The sequence below is a fragment of the Lissotriton vulgaris genome, chromosome 3_1 (genome assembly GCF_964263255.1).
Source record: "Lissotriton vulgaris chromosome 3_1, aLisVul1.2, whole genome shotgun sequence".
Lineage (NCBI taxonomy): Eukaryota > Metazoa > Chordata > Amphibia > Caudata > Salamandridae > Lissotriton > Lissotriton vulgaris.
In genome coordinates, this window is record NC_141689.1 from 421,985,854 (window position 1) to 422,006,850 (window position 20,997).

The 20,997-nt window shown below is 41.8% G+C and overlaps 1 protein-coding gene across 1 annotated transcript in view; it reads right to left on the reverse strand.

Annotated features, from left to right (window-relative positions):
• DHX29 (DExH-box helicase 29) overlaps positions 1-20,997 on the reverse strand; it is a 930,480-nt gene that overhangs the window by 257,098 nt on the left and 652,385 nt on the right. Inside the window, exons 12-13 of the mRNA XM_086960636.1 lie at positions 10,918-11,061; positions 5,775-5,951 (exon numbers count right to left, since the gene is read on the reverse strand). Coding sequence (XP_086816762.1) covers positions 5,775-5,951; positions 10,918-11,061 — 321 coding nt within the window. The remainder of the gene's footprint in view (positions 1-5,774; positions 5,952-10,917; positions 11,062-20,997) is intronic.

Here is a 20,997-nt window from a genome sequence, read left to right on the forward strand (position 1 = left end):
ACAGCTCAAATGTTTCTGAGTTATGTTGTACCAATGTATCTTGATTCTTAAAGGGTGTGCAGTTGATGATAGTTCCATAATTGATACATCTAAAGTCAGTGACTCTGATGTACTTATATGAAGTTTGATAGAACATCCACCAGAATGGGAATTCCCGAAGACAAGTAACTTGTTTTTCTGATAGATAGATTTAACCACAGATTTCTCACCTTTAGAATAGAAACCACAGCAGTACCTCCCAAAGGTGTAGGGCCTGTGGAGAGGCCTCAGATCAAAACGTCCTGCAGGATCGGGTGGGTGAAATGTACCCCCTCTATCGGACATGGCTGCCTAGGCCAGTGATACTCAAAGTACGGCCCAGGGGTTGCATGCAGCCCTCCGGACCTTTACAAGCGGCCCCCTGGTGAACAGCAGCACTGGGCTGCTGTCTACTTGAGGGAGCACTAATATCCTCAAAGATGTTAATTAAAAAGGCAAGCATTTATTTTAAACTAAACTAACTTATTAACTAAAGTAAACAAAAAGAAGTAAAGATGTCTTGCACCACTTAACATTAGGAACACATTCTTTTTTATAGACATCTTCCAACAAACTTGAACAAAATGTGACAGTCTCTACAAAAATCCCCAAAAGTGCATTTCTTCAACATGCAGAAGTGATTCACTTTAGTACATCAGTGCATTGAGAAGGTGATAGTTTGCAAACATGAATCTAGAAACATTCCAGCAACAATGAAAATAGTGAGCTAAGAGGCAAGTCAATTGTTTTGTTCATTGTCTGAGTGGCCTGGGTAGCTATTATACATGGACAACACCTGCCACACCGCTGGCATCAATGCAGCCCTCGGTGACATGACATCCAACTTTTTGGCCCCCTGGAAAATGCTGCCGAGTACCCATGGTCTAGGCAGTAGTCCTTCATGACCATTTCCGGACGCCCATGTCATGACCTGATGGATGTCAAGAACAGGCACTCCATGTGCCAATGCATTGGAGGCAGCCTTGACCAGTGGAATGAGCTTTCAGCCATTTCAGAGGATGCTTCTTGGCCAATGAGTAGAAGGTTTTGAAGCAGAGGATTATCCACTGTAAGAGAATCTTTTTTTGTGCCACCTTGCCTTTCTTTGCCCCGGAGAATTCCACTAAGAGCTAATCATCCACCCAATGGTCTTTGGTACGATCAGTATACCTACTCAGAGCTCTCCTGGGATCCAGCTGATGGAGTCTCTCTTCTTCTTTTGAAGGGGTGAGGTAAAGCAAAAAACATTGGAAAGGTGATGGACTGCCCAATGTGAAACTGAGTCATAACTAGCGTCAAGATGCTGCCCTGGGCCTGAACACCAGCTTATCATACAAAAAGGAGGTATGGGGAGGCCTGGAGCCTGTTGAATGAGAAGGGCTTTTTTTCGCATGACTCACACAAAGCAAGTGGATGTGCATGAGTTGGAAAGGGGCACACTTAAAGAAAGTCAGGACCAAACTTAGATCCCCCTGTGGCATCACAAATTGTCTAGTATAGGTAAAAGAGTGTCAAACTTTTGATAAAAAAAATCACAGCAGGGCGGTTGGTCCAAAAAAGGTTAAAAGGATCAACAAATAACCTTTAAGAATGCCCAAAGGATAGCCTAACTGTGCCAAGTACAAAACAAATGGCAATACATCAAACAGTTTGGCTTGTTGCTACGTTGATCTACGTTGTGGACTTCACATCAGGCCAAAAATGTGGCCCTTAGATGGACACTGTAGGAAGGTGCCTAGAGAGAGGGGTGATATCCAGAACCTCAGGTGGCAGATCAGACAAACTCAACTGCTACCGTTCAATCTCCATGCATGGAGGCGTAGAATGCGCAGGTTCAGGTGCGAATCCTGCCCTGCTACTATGAAAAAATTCTTCACACAGCGGTAGCTTAAATCGGAGGACAGATATTCATGGCCAGAAGTTCCAGGTACCACACTCTCCTGGCCCAATCCAGAGCTACTGGAATGACTTGAACCTGGAAATTCCTGATCTTCTTCAGAACTTGGGCCAGGAGAGACAGCAACAGAAAGGAGTATATGAGCTTGGTACTCCACTATAGCCTGAATGGCTCTTCTAGATAGAGCTTTCTTGAAAACTTCAATGCCCAAAGGTTTAGACACAGCACATTTTTTACTGTGGTGAAAAGATCCAGCCAGGGTTTTCGTCACAATCAGATGTCCTGTGCCATTGGTGATCCACTAGGTGCCGCTGGCTGAGCTCGTCCCCCGGGTGTTTAAATATACTCCCAAGTGGTTTACAATCAGGAAAATGCTCAGATGCTCCAGCCAATTCCAGAGGATGAACGCTTCTTGGCACAGGACCCAAGACCCTATTCCGGACTCCTTGATCAGTACCACATGCCAGCGGTGTAATCCGTGAGAGCCTGTACAAGCCTTCCCTCGATGGACTTCTGGAAAGCTTTCAACACCAAGAGAATGGCCTGGATGTCAAACAGATATGAGGAGACCAGTTCCCACCAGAGATCATAGTCTGGCTTAGTAAATCCCAGTTAAGGGTTTCTAACCTTGCTTCACACAAGGCAATACAAGCCTTTAGTAAATCTGGGCCCTGATGTCAATTCTACAAAACAGAACATGTAACATGAATATAGCATTTGTATTTTATGCACATAGCTTAAGTGGATTACTGCTTTTGAGGCAGATATCCTTTTGTTCCAGGAGATCACAAGCTATAATGCTTGTAATTTAGCTCAATAAGTTAAGAGCCAGCGTCAAGAACCTACGTGCAAAGAGAAAAACAAAAGTTTAGAACCTTACCGTTTTCTTCTTTCAATCTTTCCTAACTCTTAGGTTTCTAATAATGGGTTCCTTTGGGTAGTAATAATGACTTAATGTCTTATTAGTAAGTGCTTTATATAAGAGATAAAGTCCCCTCTGCTCTACATCATAAGGATATTGTAAGTTAACCAGGAGTTACATAACCATATAGAGGAAAGAGGCTGAAGGTCGAATTCCTTTATAGCAGTGGTTCCCAAACTTTTTAGACCAGCGGCTCCCTAGACTCATTGGCCGTTGGCCGCGGCTCCCCATTACGTTACTTTTTTTGGGTGGGTGGGGAGGTATAAGCCCGGCCTCAAGAGACTTCAATTTTTCTCCTTGAAAATTATTGAGATGAAGCGGATGAAGGTATTATATTTCGGGATGTCATCCTATTAGTCGTAGTGTCTGAAAGGGATGGTAGGTTAGATAGATTGATAGATGGATTTGTGCTCGGTACGCGAATTACAAAGATTTTGTTTGATCATTTACATGCGTTTTATGTTGGATTGGGCGTGTCTGCCATTTGTATTTGTACATTTGAAAAGTCCTTCCAACAGCATAAGATAGCTGATGTGGTGCTATCCACAACTGTCTAGTAGCGATTACCCTAACAGCACCAGCGCTGTCCGTATGTTGGGTGAAGCGCACATCGAGTGTCTGGGTAGATGAGCGCTGGGTGATGTAGCAAGTAGTAGTTGGAAGGTAAATGGTGGCTGCACACATACCTTGACTCAGCCTGTGGCCCACCTGGAAGTGGTCTCGTATAAGTCCTCATTATGTTCTATTTGTAAGCCCGGGAATGTGGTCTCCTCAGTTAAGGTACTGCGGTACGCTCTATTGGTTATGAGGCATATTTGAAAAGTGGCTGCTCTGATTGGCTGGAGTTGTGCCATCACTACGTGCTGACGGGAAGTGTAGTTATTGCATTACGTTTGAAGGAGGCACGGCAATATTCCATTGCTTACCGGGGCAAATCACTTAATATCCCTGTGCCTATCAAAAAATGAATTTGCATATGGCCATGTCTGAACTGGGGTGGTGTGGAGTGCAAAAAAACGATGGACTTAGGCCCAGATCTCTGTACTGGGGTGAATGTATGACATTGTTCCGCATTCTGTCCATCAACTGTTGTTTAGCATTTGTCACCCCGAGTGGGATGGGTATGCTCAGACGTGAGTCCCATGCTCTCCACACCATTGGAGTCAAGCTATCCTTGCTGAAGACGGCTGATAGCCAGAAACCGGTCCTAGGAGGCTTGATTCCGTTCCAGGAAAGACATAATAATAATAATAATAGGGAGATTTGTAGAGCGCATGGTGACGCCGGCGGCGTGTCCCCGCGCATGGCTTGGCAGTTCGGGCTGGACTGTTCCCATGAGGCACTGGGTCAAGGCTGATTTGCATATGGCCATGTCTGAACTGGGGTGGTGTGTAGTGCAAAAAAACGATGGATTTAGGCCCAGATCTCTGTACTGGGGAGAATGTATGACATTGTTCTGCATTCTGTCCATCAACTGTTGTTTTGCACTCTCTGCTTGGCCCCACTTCAAATGCATTTATACTCCCCTGAACTCTACCACGTGTGCACACTTCAAAGAGTTCGCACTTCCTTATTTCTGTTATTGAGCAAAGCTTCAGTGTCCTATGTTGCCCTTTTATCCTACAAACATTTGTTACCGGGATTTAAAAGACCTCATTAGATGAGTGACTTGTGCCTTTTGACATAAAAATTACTCCTAAAAGCTTAAACTGAGCAGCTCTTCCCGCTAGCAGAGCCATCGAAGCAACTACTTTATAGCTGTGGAGAATACAGCTATGTTCACAGGCTGATTTAGTTTCTTACTTACTCAGAACTATTGCTGCGCCATTTCATTTCAGTCATGCACGCGCCTCAAACACCCCTTCAAACTTCAAAGCACTGAATTCCTATTAGTGCTCACAGCGCTCCAGGCTTGTTTTGATGGCACACCAAGGTGCCGCGGCGCACTGTTTGGGAACCACTGCTTTATAGGGTTATGGAACTCTGAGGTGAATTGGAATATCCTTATCATGTACATCAGGGGATACCTGGCTTTTTCCCAGCTTTAATGGATGTTCTTTTTCCTTTTCTCTTTCAGTTGTAGTTGGACAAGTTTATCTTCGTTCTCAGATTTTAGCACTGAGAAACCCCATTAGGGTGATTGTTTGCACTTTACCAATGCCCCTACATTCATTCATTCATTCAGGTCAACTCTTTTTTAACACAACAAAACGTAAATACCTGTAAAGGAACTGTACAAATATTTTAAAATATATTAGCAGCTAGAAAAGCACGAATGAAGTACATTTTTTTTTGTAATCCTGAAGTGTGATGGAAGCAAAGATTTTAATAGCATCGCCATAAATCAAGACACTTTAGTTGGTGATGTGAAAATCTTATTCACTAAAACCTGATTTCCACACATCATAAAAATATGCTGTCTGTAAATAGCACTGCGCTACCTCATCTTGCTTTAGTGATATATTTGTGATAATGTGCTCCAAAATGCCCCCGGGTACATAGCGCATTCTTACCACTCTCCTGCTGAATGGTGGCAATAGCCCATTTTCTATAATTGTTCTTTGTGTGATGCTTGGATTTTTCACAACACCAATGACTTCAGTGACGTAACATAGATGGCAGCACCCCTACGCTGAAAATTGTTCCAGCACCTCTGGTCCTGCGAATACACCGGGACAAAGCATATTTCATTAGGCCAGCACAGATCCGGCTCGGTAATAGCTACTAGGTTCGGGTGGATCACCTTCATTTCTAGCAATGGGAATGTTTCTTCCAGTTCTTAGACCTAACGGCGATTGCTTTTCAACTCACAGCAAAATTAGTGATGAACACCCTTTCTACTGGGCATGGTGCACCTGGGGCCTCGTCTGGTTTAGATTTTTTGAAACTTAAAAGTAATAAGCTGCACAAAACAAGAGAAGTCTAATATATATTTACCTCAACGGGGTAAGTTCTTCCTGAAATCTTAATGATGGGGCAGTAAGTGAAATACTTGGAAAACTTCTCACTGTCAACCGTAGCGCTCATTAAAATGATATGCAGGTCAGAACGCTTCTGTAAGATCTCCTTCAGTATAATGAGCAGGAAATCAGATTGAACACTTCTTTCATGAACCTGTGGTGGGTCAGAAGAACAAAACAGAGGTTACTGGACAAGCAGAAGTAAGGGACTGGTGGATAGTTCTAGGATGAACACATATCACTGAATAGAATATGTTCTAAATATTTTATTGGCATTTTTAATAAAGAGCAAGAAAAGATACGTACGAAAAACCCAGTTTGATACAAATTAGTACAAATAGTGAGACATGTATGTAAATAAGGTACAGAGGAGCAGGGCAATCTTATAAAAAATAACTGAAAAATTCACAGAACATGTATAAGTCACTTCAGGATGATGACTGGCAACTGAATAGGTCATAAGAGTAGAACAGAACATAAAAGAGTTACGAATGATTGATTCGTGTATGGGATTAGATTTATATATGCCCCCTAGGGAATGGTTCTAGATAATGTGTACATGATATTCATGTCATAACAACGGCAAACATGTTAGAGGGTTAAGTGAACGGGGCAAGGGTGCGGGGGCGGGAGTGAGTCATGTGAGACGATAGAGAGTTTATTTTACCATATATGCAGCCAGGGGTTATGATCAAGCGATAACGATTGGGAAGTCCCTTACTTTGAGGATACGCTGCAAGTAAAGATGCCATATGCACTGTTATGTTAAAGATTTGCTTTTAATGATTGATTGAATTATATGTGTGCTTCTCAAGTAGGTACCCCAAGCTCACCTAGTATTTTAAAATATAATGATGATGGATTTCCAGTCAATTAAAATTACTGCTAGGGCAATGTTGAATAGAAGATCAGGTAAAGTGAGGGCAGAATCTGGGAGATCACTTGGTCCAGAATGATTAATGGAAAGGATATTGGGATGGTGGCCTTGAAAATGTTGCGTAATTGGGAAGAGATGTCTTGCCAAAAAGAAGACTGGCATGGGCAAGAGATGAACGTCTGCTCTTGATCACCAGGTGATGAATTGCAGGCCCAACATGTGTCAAAGTCTTTGAGTTTTAATCTGAATAGTTTAGCGGGAGTCCAGTGGAGGAAGTAAGCGGTGAAACCCCCGTTTATGTTACTGAAGGGATTCGTTTGTTTTGGAGTAAACGTGACCCAATCTTCAACCATTCTCCTTGCTAGGAGGTGTGGAGTCTTTGGAAGAGAGATATGAAGACCATTTGTATGGTAGTGTGGTATGATGTGGATTCTTTGCATTGGTGCGTAATTTGTAAAACCTATATGCAGCATGACCGTCTCATAATAATAGTCGGAATTTTCAAAGAAGGGACGACGAGTTCTGAAGTTGACCTAGCTTGGAGACTTTGGCTTTGATCTGTTGGAAGTCACAGAAATTCATATGATAAAAATCGAAATTGATTTGTAAGGATGCGAATTAGAGTGGTTCGGAGTCCGTGTAAAGGTCTGATACTAGTGAAATCCCTTTGGCTGCCCATATCGGGCCAATCGACATTGAGTTGATGTTTTGTAGTTTTTTAATGTTCCATAGTGATATGAAAAATGATTTATGTATGTTAGTCGTCAGGGTTTTATTCAGGGCCAATTTGGAAAAAATAGTGTCTTTGAAGATTGTCTTGGAATGTGTGTATGAATCGTGTAACATAGTCGGATTGGCTATTAGAGGGAAATGGTGGCTGATTGAAGATTCCATGTCATGACAGGTTTTTTGGATGGGTCAGTTTCTAACCAGCATGAACCTTGGGCAGCTAAGTATTCTGTTTGATAGGTATTCCAATTTGGGAAATTGCAACCGCCTAGCTTGTGGGGGGGGGGGGGTTGGTGGGAGGGGGAGTGGGTTATTCTCAGTTTTTAAAGATTCTAGGTTTGTTTTATTCCATAGAAATTCTAAGATGACTATCAGCCTTAAGGAAGAATTCTTGGGATAGGTGGACAGGGAGCAAAATAGACAAAAAATAATCAGGGTGGGTACCATCTTTTTGGTGGTTCTGCGTGTGCTCCACCATGAAATATGTCTGGGTGATATATATATTTTTTCAATGTCTTCTTTTCATTGATGGAGATATATTCAAAGAGGTTATTGCAGAACCAGATGCAGAGATTTTAAATAATAGATTGCCATTGAAATTTGGAGGAGCCAACAACCGAAGGTTTACAATGAACATTCATGGGAAGATCTCTGTTTTGTCTCTGTTTAAGAATTAGTCAGAGAAATGGGAAAAGTAGTCAATAACATTAGTATCGGGAATTGCTAAATCTGGTATCCTGTGAATATCAAAATGTCGTCTGCATATGAAGCTGTTTTATATGAGACTTCCCTGAATGGTATGCCTGGGATATCAGGGGGCCCATTTAACATTCTAAGGAGAGGATCAATAAGAATAATAGAGAAAGTGAGGGCAGCCTTGGCGGGTTACATATTGTAATGCTAAAGAGTTGGATAAGGCGCCATTAATTTTAAATCTAGCAGTGGGATTAGAATATAAAGCCATGGTCAATTTGATGAACGGATCCCATAGGTTGTATATCGAGAGGGCGGCCTCAAGTTATGGCCAGGAGTCTTTGTCAAAAGCCTTTTCTGCATCTAAGGCTATGGTTGCTGCTGGAGGGGAGAGTAGACTGGAGCCTTTTATGATTACATGGGAGAAGAGGAGAATGTTGTCATTTTCTAGGCGCCCCATTCAATAAGCCTGTTTGGGAAGGATTGACCAGTTTCAAAATCGGCGCGGGGGGAGAGGTGGTTGTTGAGGATGTTTGCATAAATCTTTGCCTCTGTGTTTATAAGGGAAATGGGCCTGACATTTTAGAGTAGCAGTGGTCTTTTCCACCCTTGGGAATGATCACAATGGTAGCTTCAGAGGCAGACACCTGATACAGAACCAGAAGTTGTAAGTGGGACAGTGCTGATTCCAGTGGATCAATGATTGCAAGGGCAAATGTTTTAAAGAAGTCAATTAGAAGACCCTCCAACAAAAAAAAGGTGTTCACCTAGAACCAGAATAAAGAGACGGGAACAGGGGGAATGCAAAATACAATTAAAACATACAACCTACCTACTCTGATAGAGAGCATTGGTGTAACTCACATTATCTAAGGCACTGAAACGACACAACTGAGCTTTGTGATTAAAAAAACGTATACAGCTCTAATAATTTTATGTCTGAAAAAATATCCATTTATTCAAATAGATCTTTGCTTACATTAATATAACAGATGCACAATAATGAACAACTCTAGTCATGTCCATTTAGATCACAGACAATAATTTAAAGTACATAGATTTGAATATTTACACAATGGCACTCTCTCTGGAAATCCCATACACCATCACACTTTCAAACTCGCACATCCCATTTGTCGTACAAGTATTACATTCAGACAAAACAAATTAAAATCAAAACAACTTTGGAGTCCCAAAGACCAGCAACAAAAATATTTATCTCAGAACTAAATTAGTACAGACATAAAATTCTCAAACCATCAGTAGTCACATATACGTTGGTGATGTATGAACAGGTATAAATTACATGAAGAAAATAGGCTTTCACATGTATATTGTTATACATTAGAAAAATAGTTTTACATAAAGTGAATAAAATAATCAGCTGGTTCTGTTGACTCTGTCAACAACTCCTGGAGTCTTTGTGTTCAAATCTAGGTAAGTGCAGATGCACGTTTCAGTGAAAGACCCAATAGGCCGTCACACCTTCTTCAGGGTGCAAAGGAGATAAAAACCAAGCCTGGGGGTCAATTAGAAGACCATCCAGGCGTGGTGCTTTACCACATGGTATACTTTTTTGAGGGGGTCTGATCTCTTCTCTGACAAATGGACTAGTTGCAGGCAGTTGTTCTATATTAGAGATTTGCTTAATCTGGAGGTTATGATGGAAGTCTAGACAATTGCTTTTGGGAGTATTGACGGAGGTGTGTATAGTTTGGTGTAAAAACATTGTAACATCTTCAGTATTGCCTCTGTTGAAGTTCGGAACTTACCTTGTTCATCTTTGATTGGCTGGATTAGGTTGGAGTTGCGCTTAAACTTTAAATAGGCAGCTGGTTACTTTACGGCCTTACTTACCATACGTGTGCTTGTTTACTAACAATGAAGATGAATTCGTATTTTAGACATTTTAATGTCGCCATGATAACAGGATCATTAGTTTGTCTATAGGTCTGTTCTTTAGATTTTATTTCGGCATCCTCAAAATGTAATATATTTCTAGTAACAGATGCTCCCTTTGAAGAGCTTGGGCAATAATGCTAAAATCCTCCGTTACTGGAGACTGCTCTTTACAATAATAAAGCATGTGAACCCCGATGATTAAGACCGTTCAATTACATGTGAAGTGTTATTTCAAAATAAACACAAAAATCTTGTTTTAGCAACTTGTTTGACTGACAAAGTAGCAATCTATACATGCATAATGAACTAATCATGAGATGAATTCTATGACTTAGGAACAGGATCAAATAACTTAATAAATATAAAAGTGAAAAAGTGTCTTAAATTGAGTACATTCCCATTCCCTTGCATTTACCTACTCTACCGGATGGCATGGAAAAGGGTTCAAAGAAATTCTGAGCAGGTGATCAAAGGGAATCGTGTTTAACTGTCCCTTATCATTCATGTGATGTAGATGAGTAGTTACAGAGGGAAGGGAGCACAAGATGACAATGTCTTTTTGACCAAAGATATCTAGCCGTAGTAAACCCAACCAGGTACCCTATGTGCAACTTACACAGGGCCAATCTAACAACGATACAAAGATGGTATAGTGGATTTACTTGCAGTAAATAACACAAAAACATGCTGTCTTTTTAACAGCATTAAGTGACGAATACTGAATAAACCTTTAATTCGAAATACAATTCAATCTTAAACGTTCAATTTGGTCACAAAAAAATAATACATTTAAAAAATGTATTATGAACAAAAACAGTGTGTAATTTCTAGTCTATTTTTAACTTGCAGGCATTTAAACGTTATTTTAAAGATAATTACTTTGACATAACATGTTCTGAAAAATATCTGAGTTACTAACCTCATCCACAATTACATGTGAAACATTTTTTAATAAACCATCGTCCTGCAGCTTCCGGAGAAGAACTCCTGTGGTACAGTACAGCAGCCTAGTAAATTCTCCAGTTCGCGATTCCATTCTAATCTGGTAACCACACAAAGAATTCTGGCAAACAAAGGACGAGAACATTAATATGAATGTTGTATTGTTACAGTACTATATTGGTAAATCCTCAACTCATCTTTTGGCTAGGTTCGTGCTAAATAAATAACACATTAGTACATATAGAAATATACATGAGAAATATTCAAAATTATCAAAATGTTGTGAAAGGAAAGTGAAGATTACACCAAATGGACAGCATGCTGACATCGCTACATTGAGCACAGAACTAGAAAGTGCCAACTGAGTTGGGGAGAAGCGGTCAATAGAACATTATCCTACTCCTCATATAAGAATGATAGCATATTTGTTCTTGTGGTACCACTGGTTAGTTTACCGGAAAACAGCTCCTGAGCTGTATGACCAAGCCTACATGACACCATGTACAAAACAAGCATTGGAAATGCAATAGGTCTCGCAGTAGTAAAGTTTGAGCTATAGGTGTTATTTATTTTTTGTTTTTTATTTATGTGTTGTTTTTTCTAAATAGCTAAATTAATAGCTTTCTTCTTTACAAAGCCAATAGTTATAATTTTTGTAAATGTGACACCTCTAGCATTTGTAAAGCAACATGTTTTGTATTAACGGGACTTATATGTGACTTATATGTATTGATATAAAAAAATCAATGGCTTTAAAAAAAAAATAATAATTAATACGTAAATAAAATGGATTTTATTTTATATTGCCAATAGCTTAAAGTTTATTAAATATATTTAGTGAAGATGCTGTGGTTGCGCTGAGTGACGGTGGGTGAGGGTGAGTGAGGGTGAGGGTGAGTGAGGGGTTGAGGGTGAGTGAGGGTGAGGGGTTGAGGGTGAGTGAGGGTGGGTGAGGGGTTGAGGGTGAGTGAGGGTGGGTGAGGGTGAGTGAGGGTGAGTACGGGTGAGTGAGGGTGAGTGAGGGTGAGTGAGGGTGAGTGAGGGTGAGTGAGGGTGAGGGGTTGAGGGTGAGTGAGGGTGAGGGTGGGTGAGGGTGAGTGAGGGTGAGGGGTTGAGGGTGAGTGAGGGTGAGGGGTTGAGAGTGAGTGAGGGTGAGGGTGAGGGTGAGTGAGGGTGAGGGATTGAGGGTGAGGGGTTGAGGGTGAGTGAGGGTGAGTGAGGGTGAGGGGTTGAGGGTGAGTGAGGGTGAGGGTGAGTGAGGATGAGGTGTTGAGGGTGGGTGAGGGTGAGTGAGGGTGAGGGTGGGTGAGGGTGAGTGAGGGTGAGTGAGGGTGAGGGTGAGTGAGGGTGAGTGTGAGTGAGGGTGAGTGAGGGTGAGGGGTTGAGGGTGAGTGAGGGTGAGGGGTTGAGGGTGATTGAGGGTGAGGGTGAGTGAGGGTGAGGGGTTGAGGGTGAGACTAAAAATGCCAACCATAAGACTATCAGTACATAAAGAAGTTAGTAGCTATTCCTATTTACGTCTGGAAAACGTAATAAGTTGTATGGTAGAATTACTTTATTAACTCTCGGGAGCTTAAAGAACATAGGGTGTTTCCTTTGAAAAGCAATTTCATGGCAGGAGTTACAAATGACGTCTAGTACATCTTTTATGTCTATAACAGGAAGTGACTATATACGGTCACACCCACTACCCGTTAACCCACCTTCTGTGAATTCCGGTACCAGAAGCTCTTGGCGACGGCTGTCCGCCTCTCTTACGTACTGCATGTTCGGAGATGACTTATGTGACGTCACAGCTGTCACAGACGCTGTGCCCGCTATGCCACTGATGCACATCGACCTACAGGCTCCTTGTGGGCCCTTGTATGAGCTTGTAATAAACTTTACCTTGAATCTCTCCGTTTGTCAATCTATCTTCCCACTACACCGAGGTAAAGGAAAAAGGGCTGTAGAGGAAAGAGCACAGTGGTATGAGGAGATGGGAAAGAGGGTGTTGCGTGCTTATCTAGGTTCCTGATCGATACTGTGACCTTATGCCCCTATTCGGCTATAACTCCATTTATTCCCTATATTGGCATAACCGTTCAAGTGCGATTTTCTGAAAAGTCATCTCTGGCCTCACACGAACAGAGCCACATTCCAGCATGACTCTCTGCTACTTCCTTTGCGACCAAATTAGTGCAATGACAGTGCAGCAGTCACTATCTGATATTCCTAGATAACACTCCGAGTTCTTCAACAAGATAAAAACTTAGCAAACCTGGAAATCCCCGCTTGCTATGTTTTGATTAGTAATGGAACTCTAATGAGCAACTGATAACTGTCACTTCCTAGTGACATCTTTAATTGACGTCTTATGTCCAGCAAACTTGCGTCAAACCCGGCACCTGTCAGGTATAAATATTACCAACGTTGCCTTAAGCAATGAGCGAACCTGTTGCTGATGCCAGCTGCCTGCATGACCCCGTGTTGGTAAAAACTAGCACTCTGTCGCTGCAGCCTGCTATCCTGTGGTGGTGAAGCTGCTGATTACCATTATCGCCGCTACAGCGCGAACTATGGTTCAGTACGCTTGAGGAGCCGTGCAGCCGTCCTCTGCGAAGACATCCAGCCCAGCTGCCCGCGGACGCTGTCACCCCTCCTTCCTCGACGCGCTGAGAGAAGCCGCTGCCTTTCTCGTGCAGAGAAATCCAGTCCCGGCGCTTCCAGTTTACCCTCGCGGGTGACTGGGATATCGAGAGAGACCCCTGAAGGAGATACCAATCCTCCATCATTCTATTCAGAGGTATGGTGTTGACTAAACCCTTAGACGAGAATTCTTGAAACAAACCTTGGCAAAACCAACTTAACTTAAGCTACTTACTTACTCCCCTTCTCACGTGTTAGGCTTAGGTCAGGCACACTGGGGTAGGCTTAGTTAGAAGCACCAGTTGAGTATGTTAGCCTAATGTATATATGACTGTATATATGTTTTATTACTTTTAAACCATTGTATGGCTAAGAAACCATATCAATGCTTTTACAGTTCTATTTCGCAATACTTATCTTACTGTACGTACTTTTCATAATAACAGTTATTGCAATTGTGGCAATACATTTCTCTTGTACGAGAAGAAAGACTGTTCAATAAATGTTAACCCTTTATTGATACACGCCCGTCTCTCTATTCTCTACATACTGTGAAAGTAAACTGCACTAGACTGACTGAGTGAAATCTTTGTCTATTGTTTCACACGACCCTAGAGATCGACTCTTGATCTGAGGAGCAAAGTTGTCATGTTGCACGGTTGTTGGAAAGCTGAATCCCTTCTTGTCTGTGCCAAGGAAGCTGATCACTTCCTATGCAGAGAAGAAAGTTTCCAGTGACCTCTGAGCTAGTTGGTAACACAACCCAATTAAGTTTAGCATAGTCAGTGGAGGCCTGGAATATCCGCAGTTCCACGTCGATACTACTGTTTATGTTATTCCAATGCGCAGGGCCTAGTGGGAAACTAGGAACTACACTACATGGCGCCCTAACGTTTGGTAAGGCGATAAACTAACGCAAGACTTGTAGAGTAACTCAGTCGTGCATATTTCACACCCTTTTCTCCCGTAAAATACTCCAATAGACGTCTGGAGTGGGTGAAAGGTTAAAATCCGCCCGACCTTAGTAGGAAGAGATTCCTATGTAAAGCTCTGGTTTATTCAACGTTGAAGGATACAGTGTTCCAAAATATTGTGCATCTAATCTTTGTCTCCTTGGAGACCTACTCTGCAAAACTCACATTTTTACAATGCCAGAAAACGGAGCCCCTGGGGCCGCAGCAGATGCGACTCAGCAAGGTCCCGAATACACAGACCCGGGTGCTATTATCATCCCGGTCCAGTTAAGAAGATCTATAACTTTAAAACTTATAGAAAACGGACTGCCACCTCAAGGTGGTACAGTAATTTTCGTGATAGAGGCTCACGAGTATCGGCAGACAGAGGTATTCTATTCATGGATAAACTTTCCAGCGGTAAACGCTATAACACAAGAGTTTCACTATTACAAAATAGAGGAACCTCCGGATGAGTACGCCCCTTTCGAGGAGGTTGAAAATCCACTTAAATTTCAAGAGCACCTGCTCTGGTTTAATGGCGCCCTAAAACACAATGATCACATAACTAGGCTCGGTCCACTAGGTAGACCAGGAGCCACGTGGCCGGTTCTAGCCAGCTACACACCACATCCTGACATTACAAGAATGTCTAGAGAAGAGCTGTTAGCACAGCTAAACACATTAATAAAAATACATAGGCAATTAGTCCAATATGTAATACGGACTGCAACAGTCCAGCCAGCTGTTAATACGCCACAGCTGACCCCTCATCAGGGGAACACAAATAAAATTACACCACAGAACATACAGTCATGTCTTGGTAAAACACCCGTAAAACGGGAACAAATTCCTTTCTGGTTGGCCCAGAAAATCACTCAAATAGAGGCAGTATTTCCTGATACTACCCCTATTGAGAAACACAGAATCTTGACCATCTGCCTTCCTATGGGAATCGCACCACACGTGGAGGACTGCGACACTTGGGGTACAGTCTTTGCTTCCATTTACACAAAAACACACGGTGTTCCGTCTATGGCGGTAATACCAGACGTGCTAAAACAGATTAAAAATGAATTCGGTCCAGAGCCCGCTTTAAATCTAGGTATGAAATTACTGAAAGACTTCAAGCAGGTCACGGCTATATTATTAGCCAACGTAAAGGGAGAAGCAGCATCTGTGGCGATTCGCCAGAAGTTGAGGGAAACAGATATAAAAGATCCTGTTGAGCTTGCAAAAATCATAGAAAAATGCTATGAAGAATTAGGTAGAGACAGCTTGGGTGGGAAACCAGTTAAGCCCCAACTGCTCGAAAATCCTGAAAAATTATTTATTAAAAATAATTTAAACACTCCTAAAGAGAGCTGGGATGGAAATAAACAATCCACTCCCAAGGAAAAAGTTTTCCAGTCCAGAGGAAGGTCTCCTCGACGGAGGGAAAGAACTCCGACTCGAGAACGCCAGTCTCCCCAACGGGAGCCCTCTGAGAAAAGATATAACCTTAGAAATAGGGATAATATAAAAAAACCTGATAGATATCAAAGTATTGATACACGTCCCTCTCGATCTTTTCCACAGAATTCGGAAAGAAGAGGACGGTCAGACCCAGGAGAGCACACCAAGTCCAAAGACAAGGAACCTGCTCAAAATAAGATATCTCAATTTCAGAAAAAGAAGGTAGCCAGTATTAGAGTAATCAACCATGCCAAGAATACTGAGGACACAGTTGAAAAACGGGGAGTGGGCATTGACAATGTTGGACAGTGCAGCAGAAATCAGTATAGCGCGCAAGATCTTGATGAGTCATCTGGAGACAGTGGACACGAATGAATACATTCAGGTTGAAACTGCCGACGCCAGGCTTAGCGAGCCCCATAAAATATACGAAATAACATTGCGTATAGAGGGTGATAAGACTAGGAAAATTAAGGGTCTATTTTGGGATAAGCTCTCAAAAGGCTATGATATTCTGTTAGCTGAAAAAGATTGGCCCCCGGAGTTTGTCAGGGAGTGCCCTCGTGGCGAAGAAGTGATTATGCCTGCCTTCTCGAATCACATACCGATTCACAAAAAATACACATATGCAAGGAAATGGGCAGTAGCCCAGGCACCTGCATTGTATAAAAATCATGTAGGATGGGATGAGGATTCACCGCCTCACAAAATCCAACTAAAAAATGAACCAACTGCCCAACGGCAGTATCCCATAAAGCAAGAAGCTAAAAAACAGGTCAGGGAGATCTTAGATCAACTTGAGTATCAGGGGGTGATTCAAACATGCACCTCTCAAATGAACAATCCTTTGTTTCCTGTCTCCAAGCCAGACAATTCATATCGTCTAGTTTTGGACTACAGACATCTTAATACATGTTGCAAAACCTTTGCAGTACAAAACTCGCATAGTGCAGCCCTAATGAATAACATAGTTAGGAAAAAATACAAAACGACATTAGACATTTCTAATGGTTTCTTTTGTCAAAACATTGCACCAGAAAGCAGATACTTGACCGCTTTCTCTGCATTTGGGTCACAGAAAAAATTCTGTCGACTCCCACAGGGTTTCAAGAACAGCCCAGGACTATTCTCAGCTAGGGTAACAGAGTTACTACAAATCTATGATGATGAAGCATTGTCTTACGTAGATGATATTTATCTCACAGACGACGACTTGGATACTCACTTGAAAAGAGTGAACACCATCATACTTGGGTTCGCAGCAGAGGGTTACAAATTCAACTTTAAAAAGTCCCGAATTGCCCATCTGACAGTACTATTCTTAGGGTACGAATTATCAAGTGAAGGGAAAAGCCTAGCGGACAACTTCTTAGAGAAGTGCGCTGTACTCCAAGCTCCAAAAACGCTGAAGAATTTACTATCAATATTAGGTTTTCTGAATTTCGGAAGAACTTACATACTAAATTACGCAGAGAGGGTTAAACCTCTCTACGAACTAATAAAACCTGATTTAAAACAAATCAATTGGACTCAAAAACACACAGAAATTTTGAGATCACTGCAAACAGACATGTTAGCAAAAACAAAATTAGATACACGTGACAACACGATCGATCTAGTAATCCGAGTCATCCCAGGAAGATGCGGATTCACGTACCTAACCTCTAATGAGGGAGAAAAGGTACCAATTTCAATTAAATCTCACTTGTACACACAATCAGAAAAAACATTCAGTCACACAGAAAGAACTGTGAACGCAGTGCAAATCGCATTAGCAAATGAACAAGAACTAGCACTCGGCAAACGGATTAATATCCTTACAGCGGAATCCGCCTTCGAGGCGCTATTCAGCCCAGTAAACCTGCCTACAGTGTCACTGGATCCGAAATGGATACAGTACATAGATTCTCTAGGAGCGGAAGACGTGAAATACTATTTCGCCCCGCAATTTGAAGAACTGAATGATTTAGAGTATGAAGAAGAATATCCTCTGCCAATCGAAATTCTGCCTCTCCCACAATATGCCTGTATAATCTATACAGATAGCTTTGTACAGCATTTTAATGTAGAGAGTAAATCCTACAATGCAGCATGTGCGATCATTAAAGGTCGTTGGCTGTGCGGTAAATTCAGACCGAAAGTAACAAAAACTGAATCTGTAAGAAACTGTTCGGTTCAAAGAACTGAAATCAGATCTTTAAAGATGGCGCTCGAAAATGCAGAACGTGAATTCCCGACACTTATAGTGTGCGATTCTCATTTTTGCGTCAACTCTTACAACAATAAACTGCAGAGTTGGATCGAAAGCGATTACAAAGATGACACAGGTGCCACAATAAAGCATAAATTGCTTTGGGAACAAGTAGCTCTTTTACACAAAGAACTACAAAAGACTCACGTGATTCACGCACAGAGTCTTCAACGTGATGGCGTTCACGTTGCAGGGAATTCATTGGCTAATACAGCCAAAGCGGAAGCAACTAACCCGGCTTCCGTAGCCACAAAAAAGCGTACAGATAAGTATATAGACGGGGAAACCATGCTAGCAGTAAAAACGACCGTAAAAGGCGACTGCGCAGCACTACCCGTAAACTATCCACTCAATTATGCATACATAATCGATGCAAACTCCGTTCCTTTTGCTCGAATCCCTGGAGTGGGGGATAGAGTAATTCCAAACATGAACAGGAGAATATTTTTAATAGCAGACGCACACATGGGTTTGGGTCTAAGGCACAGAGAGATCAAGGAATCACTGACTGAATTACAATCAGTATTCTGGTGGCCGGGAATGAGTGTAGAACACCAAATATATGCAAACAACTGTGAAAACTGCAATAGGGATCGCAGTAGCGAACCTTGCTACCGGCTACCAGTCAGAAAGAGCGTAACGCTGCCTACACCCCATCCTGCGTCCTATTAATAGTTAAGACGAAAAGCACTTAAAAAATGAGGCCTCCAGCGCTCGGCTGACGCTAGAACGGTTATAAAAGATTTGCGAGTCTATATCGGCACATACGCAATTACCACGTTCCATTCTGACCAGGGTCCTGCTTTCAGCTCTCGAGCTTATGAGGAGGCCAGGGCTAGCATGGGAATTGGGTTGTGGTATTCTTGTCCGTCGCACAAGTGTGGTAGAAAGAAAAAACCGGGACATAAAGCAATCTATAACAGCGAAGGTATTAGGTTCAGGCGCTGGGTGGGTCAAACATTTAATAAGTGTCCAGACTAGTCTTAACAACATGCCAAGAAATTCTCTAAAAGGTTTCAGCCCATACGAACTATTGTTCGGAATTAGAATGAACGTTCAGGACCTCGATAGTCAGATGTCAGTGGTACAAGAAGAAAAAACGCAGTTTGATGTAAAAGACCGTTTGGCTGTTTTACAGGAACTGAATGAAACAAGAAAATCATTAAGCAACATAAAGTTAAAGCAACAGCCAAGTACCACTGACGAGGCACCACCCGCAACAGCCCCAGCAAGGCCTGTCTGGATTCCAAAGATTGGGGATCTAGTCAGAGAAAAGATCGCGGTGAAGAAGGAATTTGGGCCTTCTTACAGAAAAGCAGTACCTGTCTTGGCAGTCACCGGAACAAGATCAGTTGTGCTACCGCCCCTTGCTGGTAAAAAGGAGAACAGAGTCGTGTCTATCGATCTGGTAAAACCACAAGCATGTGGCCTATAATCAACAGTAGGCCCAGTGGACTCCCAAGAAACAACAGAATACCCAAACTTGCAACAATCCAAGAGGTTCAAACTGAAAGACTCATCACATTCGATCAGCCTGCAGTGCACAATGAAGGACTATGCAATAATGCCATGGAACTCGTGCCTCTTGAAACACAGATTGAAACAGTTCGTCAAGAAACAACACCAGTCTACACTAATGTGGCATCAGAAAGTGCTACGGAGAGACAGATTGAAAGAACAATCCCATCAATTGACAGAACTGCCTCTGGTTATTTCATCAACTTCGACAACTTCTCTGAAGATTTAAACGACCCCGAAGTGATGCCAGAAACAAAAAAGTCTTTTAAAGAAAAAGCAACGGAACTCTTTCATCAACTGAAGGAAATCTACCTCATTTCCCCTTGGCTAGAGTTCTGGTTCGGTCTAGGTGTATTTTTCCTCCTACTTTGGCTCATCATGGTACTTTGTTTGGGAAAATTCATTGAAGGAAAATATATTACAATGGACACAGCAAGTCAGAACATCAACCTAGTCCTGAAACCACACAGATCATCCCACGTGAAGAAAAGAGAACTGTCAACAGTAAATGTCACAGCAATTCCAATACCTGGTGGGGTAGTATGGGAGAAAACAGACTATGAGATCTATGGCCCGGTCGAAATCCTGAAGTATCCTCATCAACTAAAGGTTTCCTTAAGTGACTTTGTGACTCCTAGTACATTCTCTGATGATTGGGACTTTAACAGCATTAATGACATGATGTCTGATTTAGTAATGTCAGCTAGATTCACAGATCATGATTATTTACAAGGTTCATCTAGTTATGAGCAGTTATTCTGTTACACCCATTATGGGGATCATTACTTGCATAAATCTGCACAGCCTAGAAATGTTTTTATGTATAATCAATTGGAACATTGTGCTACACCACCTAAAAGCAGTTCTAAAGCATTTTTTGAGAAATTCAAATACTTCTCAGGGTTTAACACCAGTGATGCAGAAACGTTTTATTATAAACTGTTAGATAAAACAGGAATGAAAACAATGCTGACAAATTCTAAATTGATATATTCAGAAGCATTTTATGACAAAATGATGACATTTGGTTTTGATTATTGGAAAAATAATATTGAAACGAAAACGATTTGGGGTACAAAAGATTGGCAGGTGCAAGGCATAGAAGCACTTTTTAGAACCTGCATGATACCAGAACAAATGTTGTTTTTAAATAACACAATACACCAAACATCTTGTCTTGGCCTAGCTAAGAACAAAGAACTGAAAACACCGTCTATACCAAAGCCAATTCCTGAAAATACAACAGCTGATA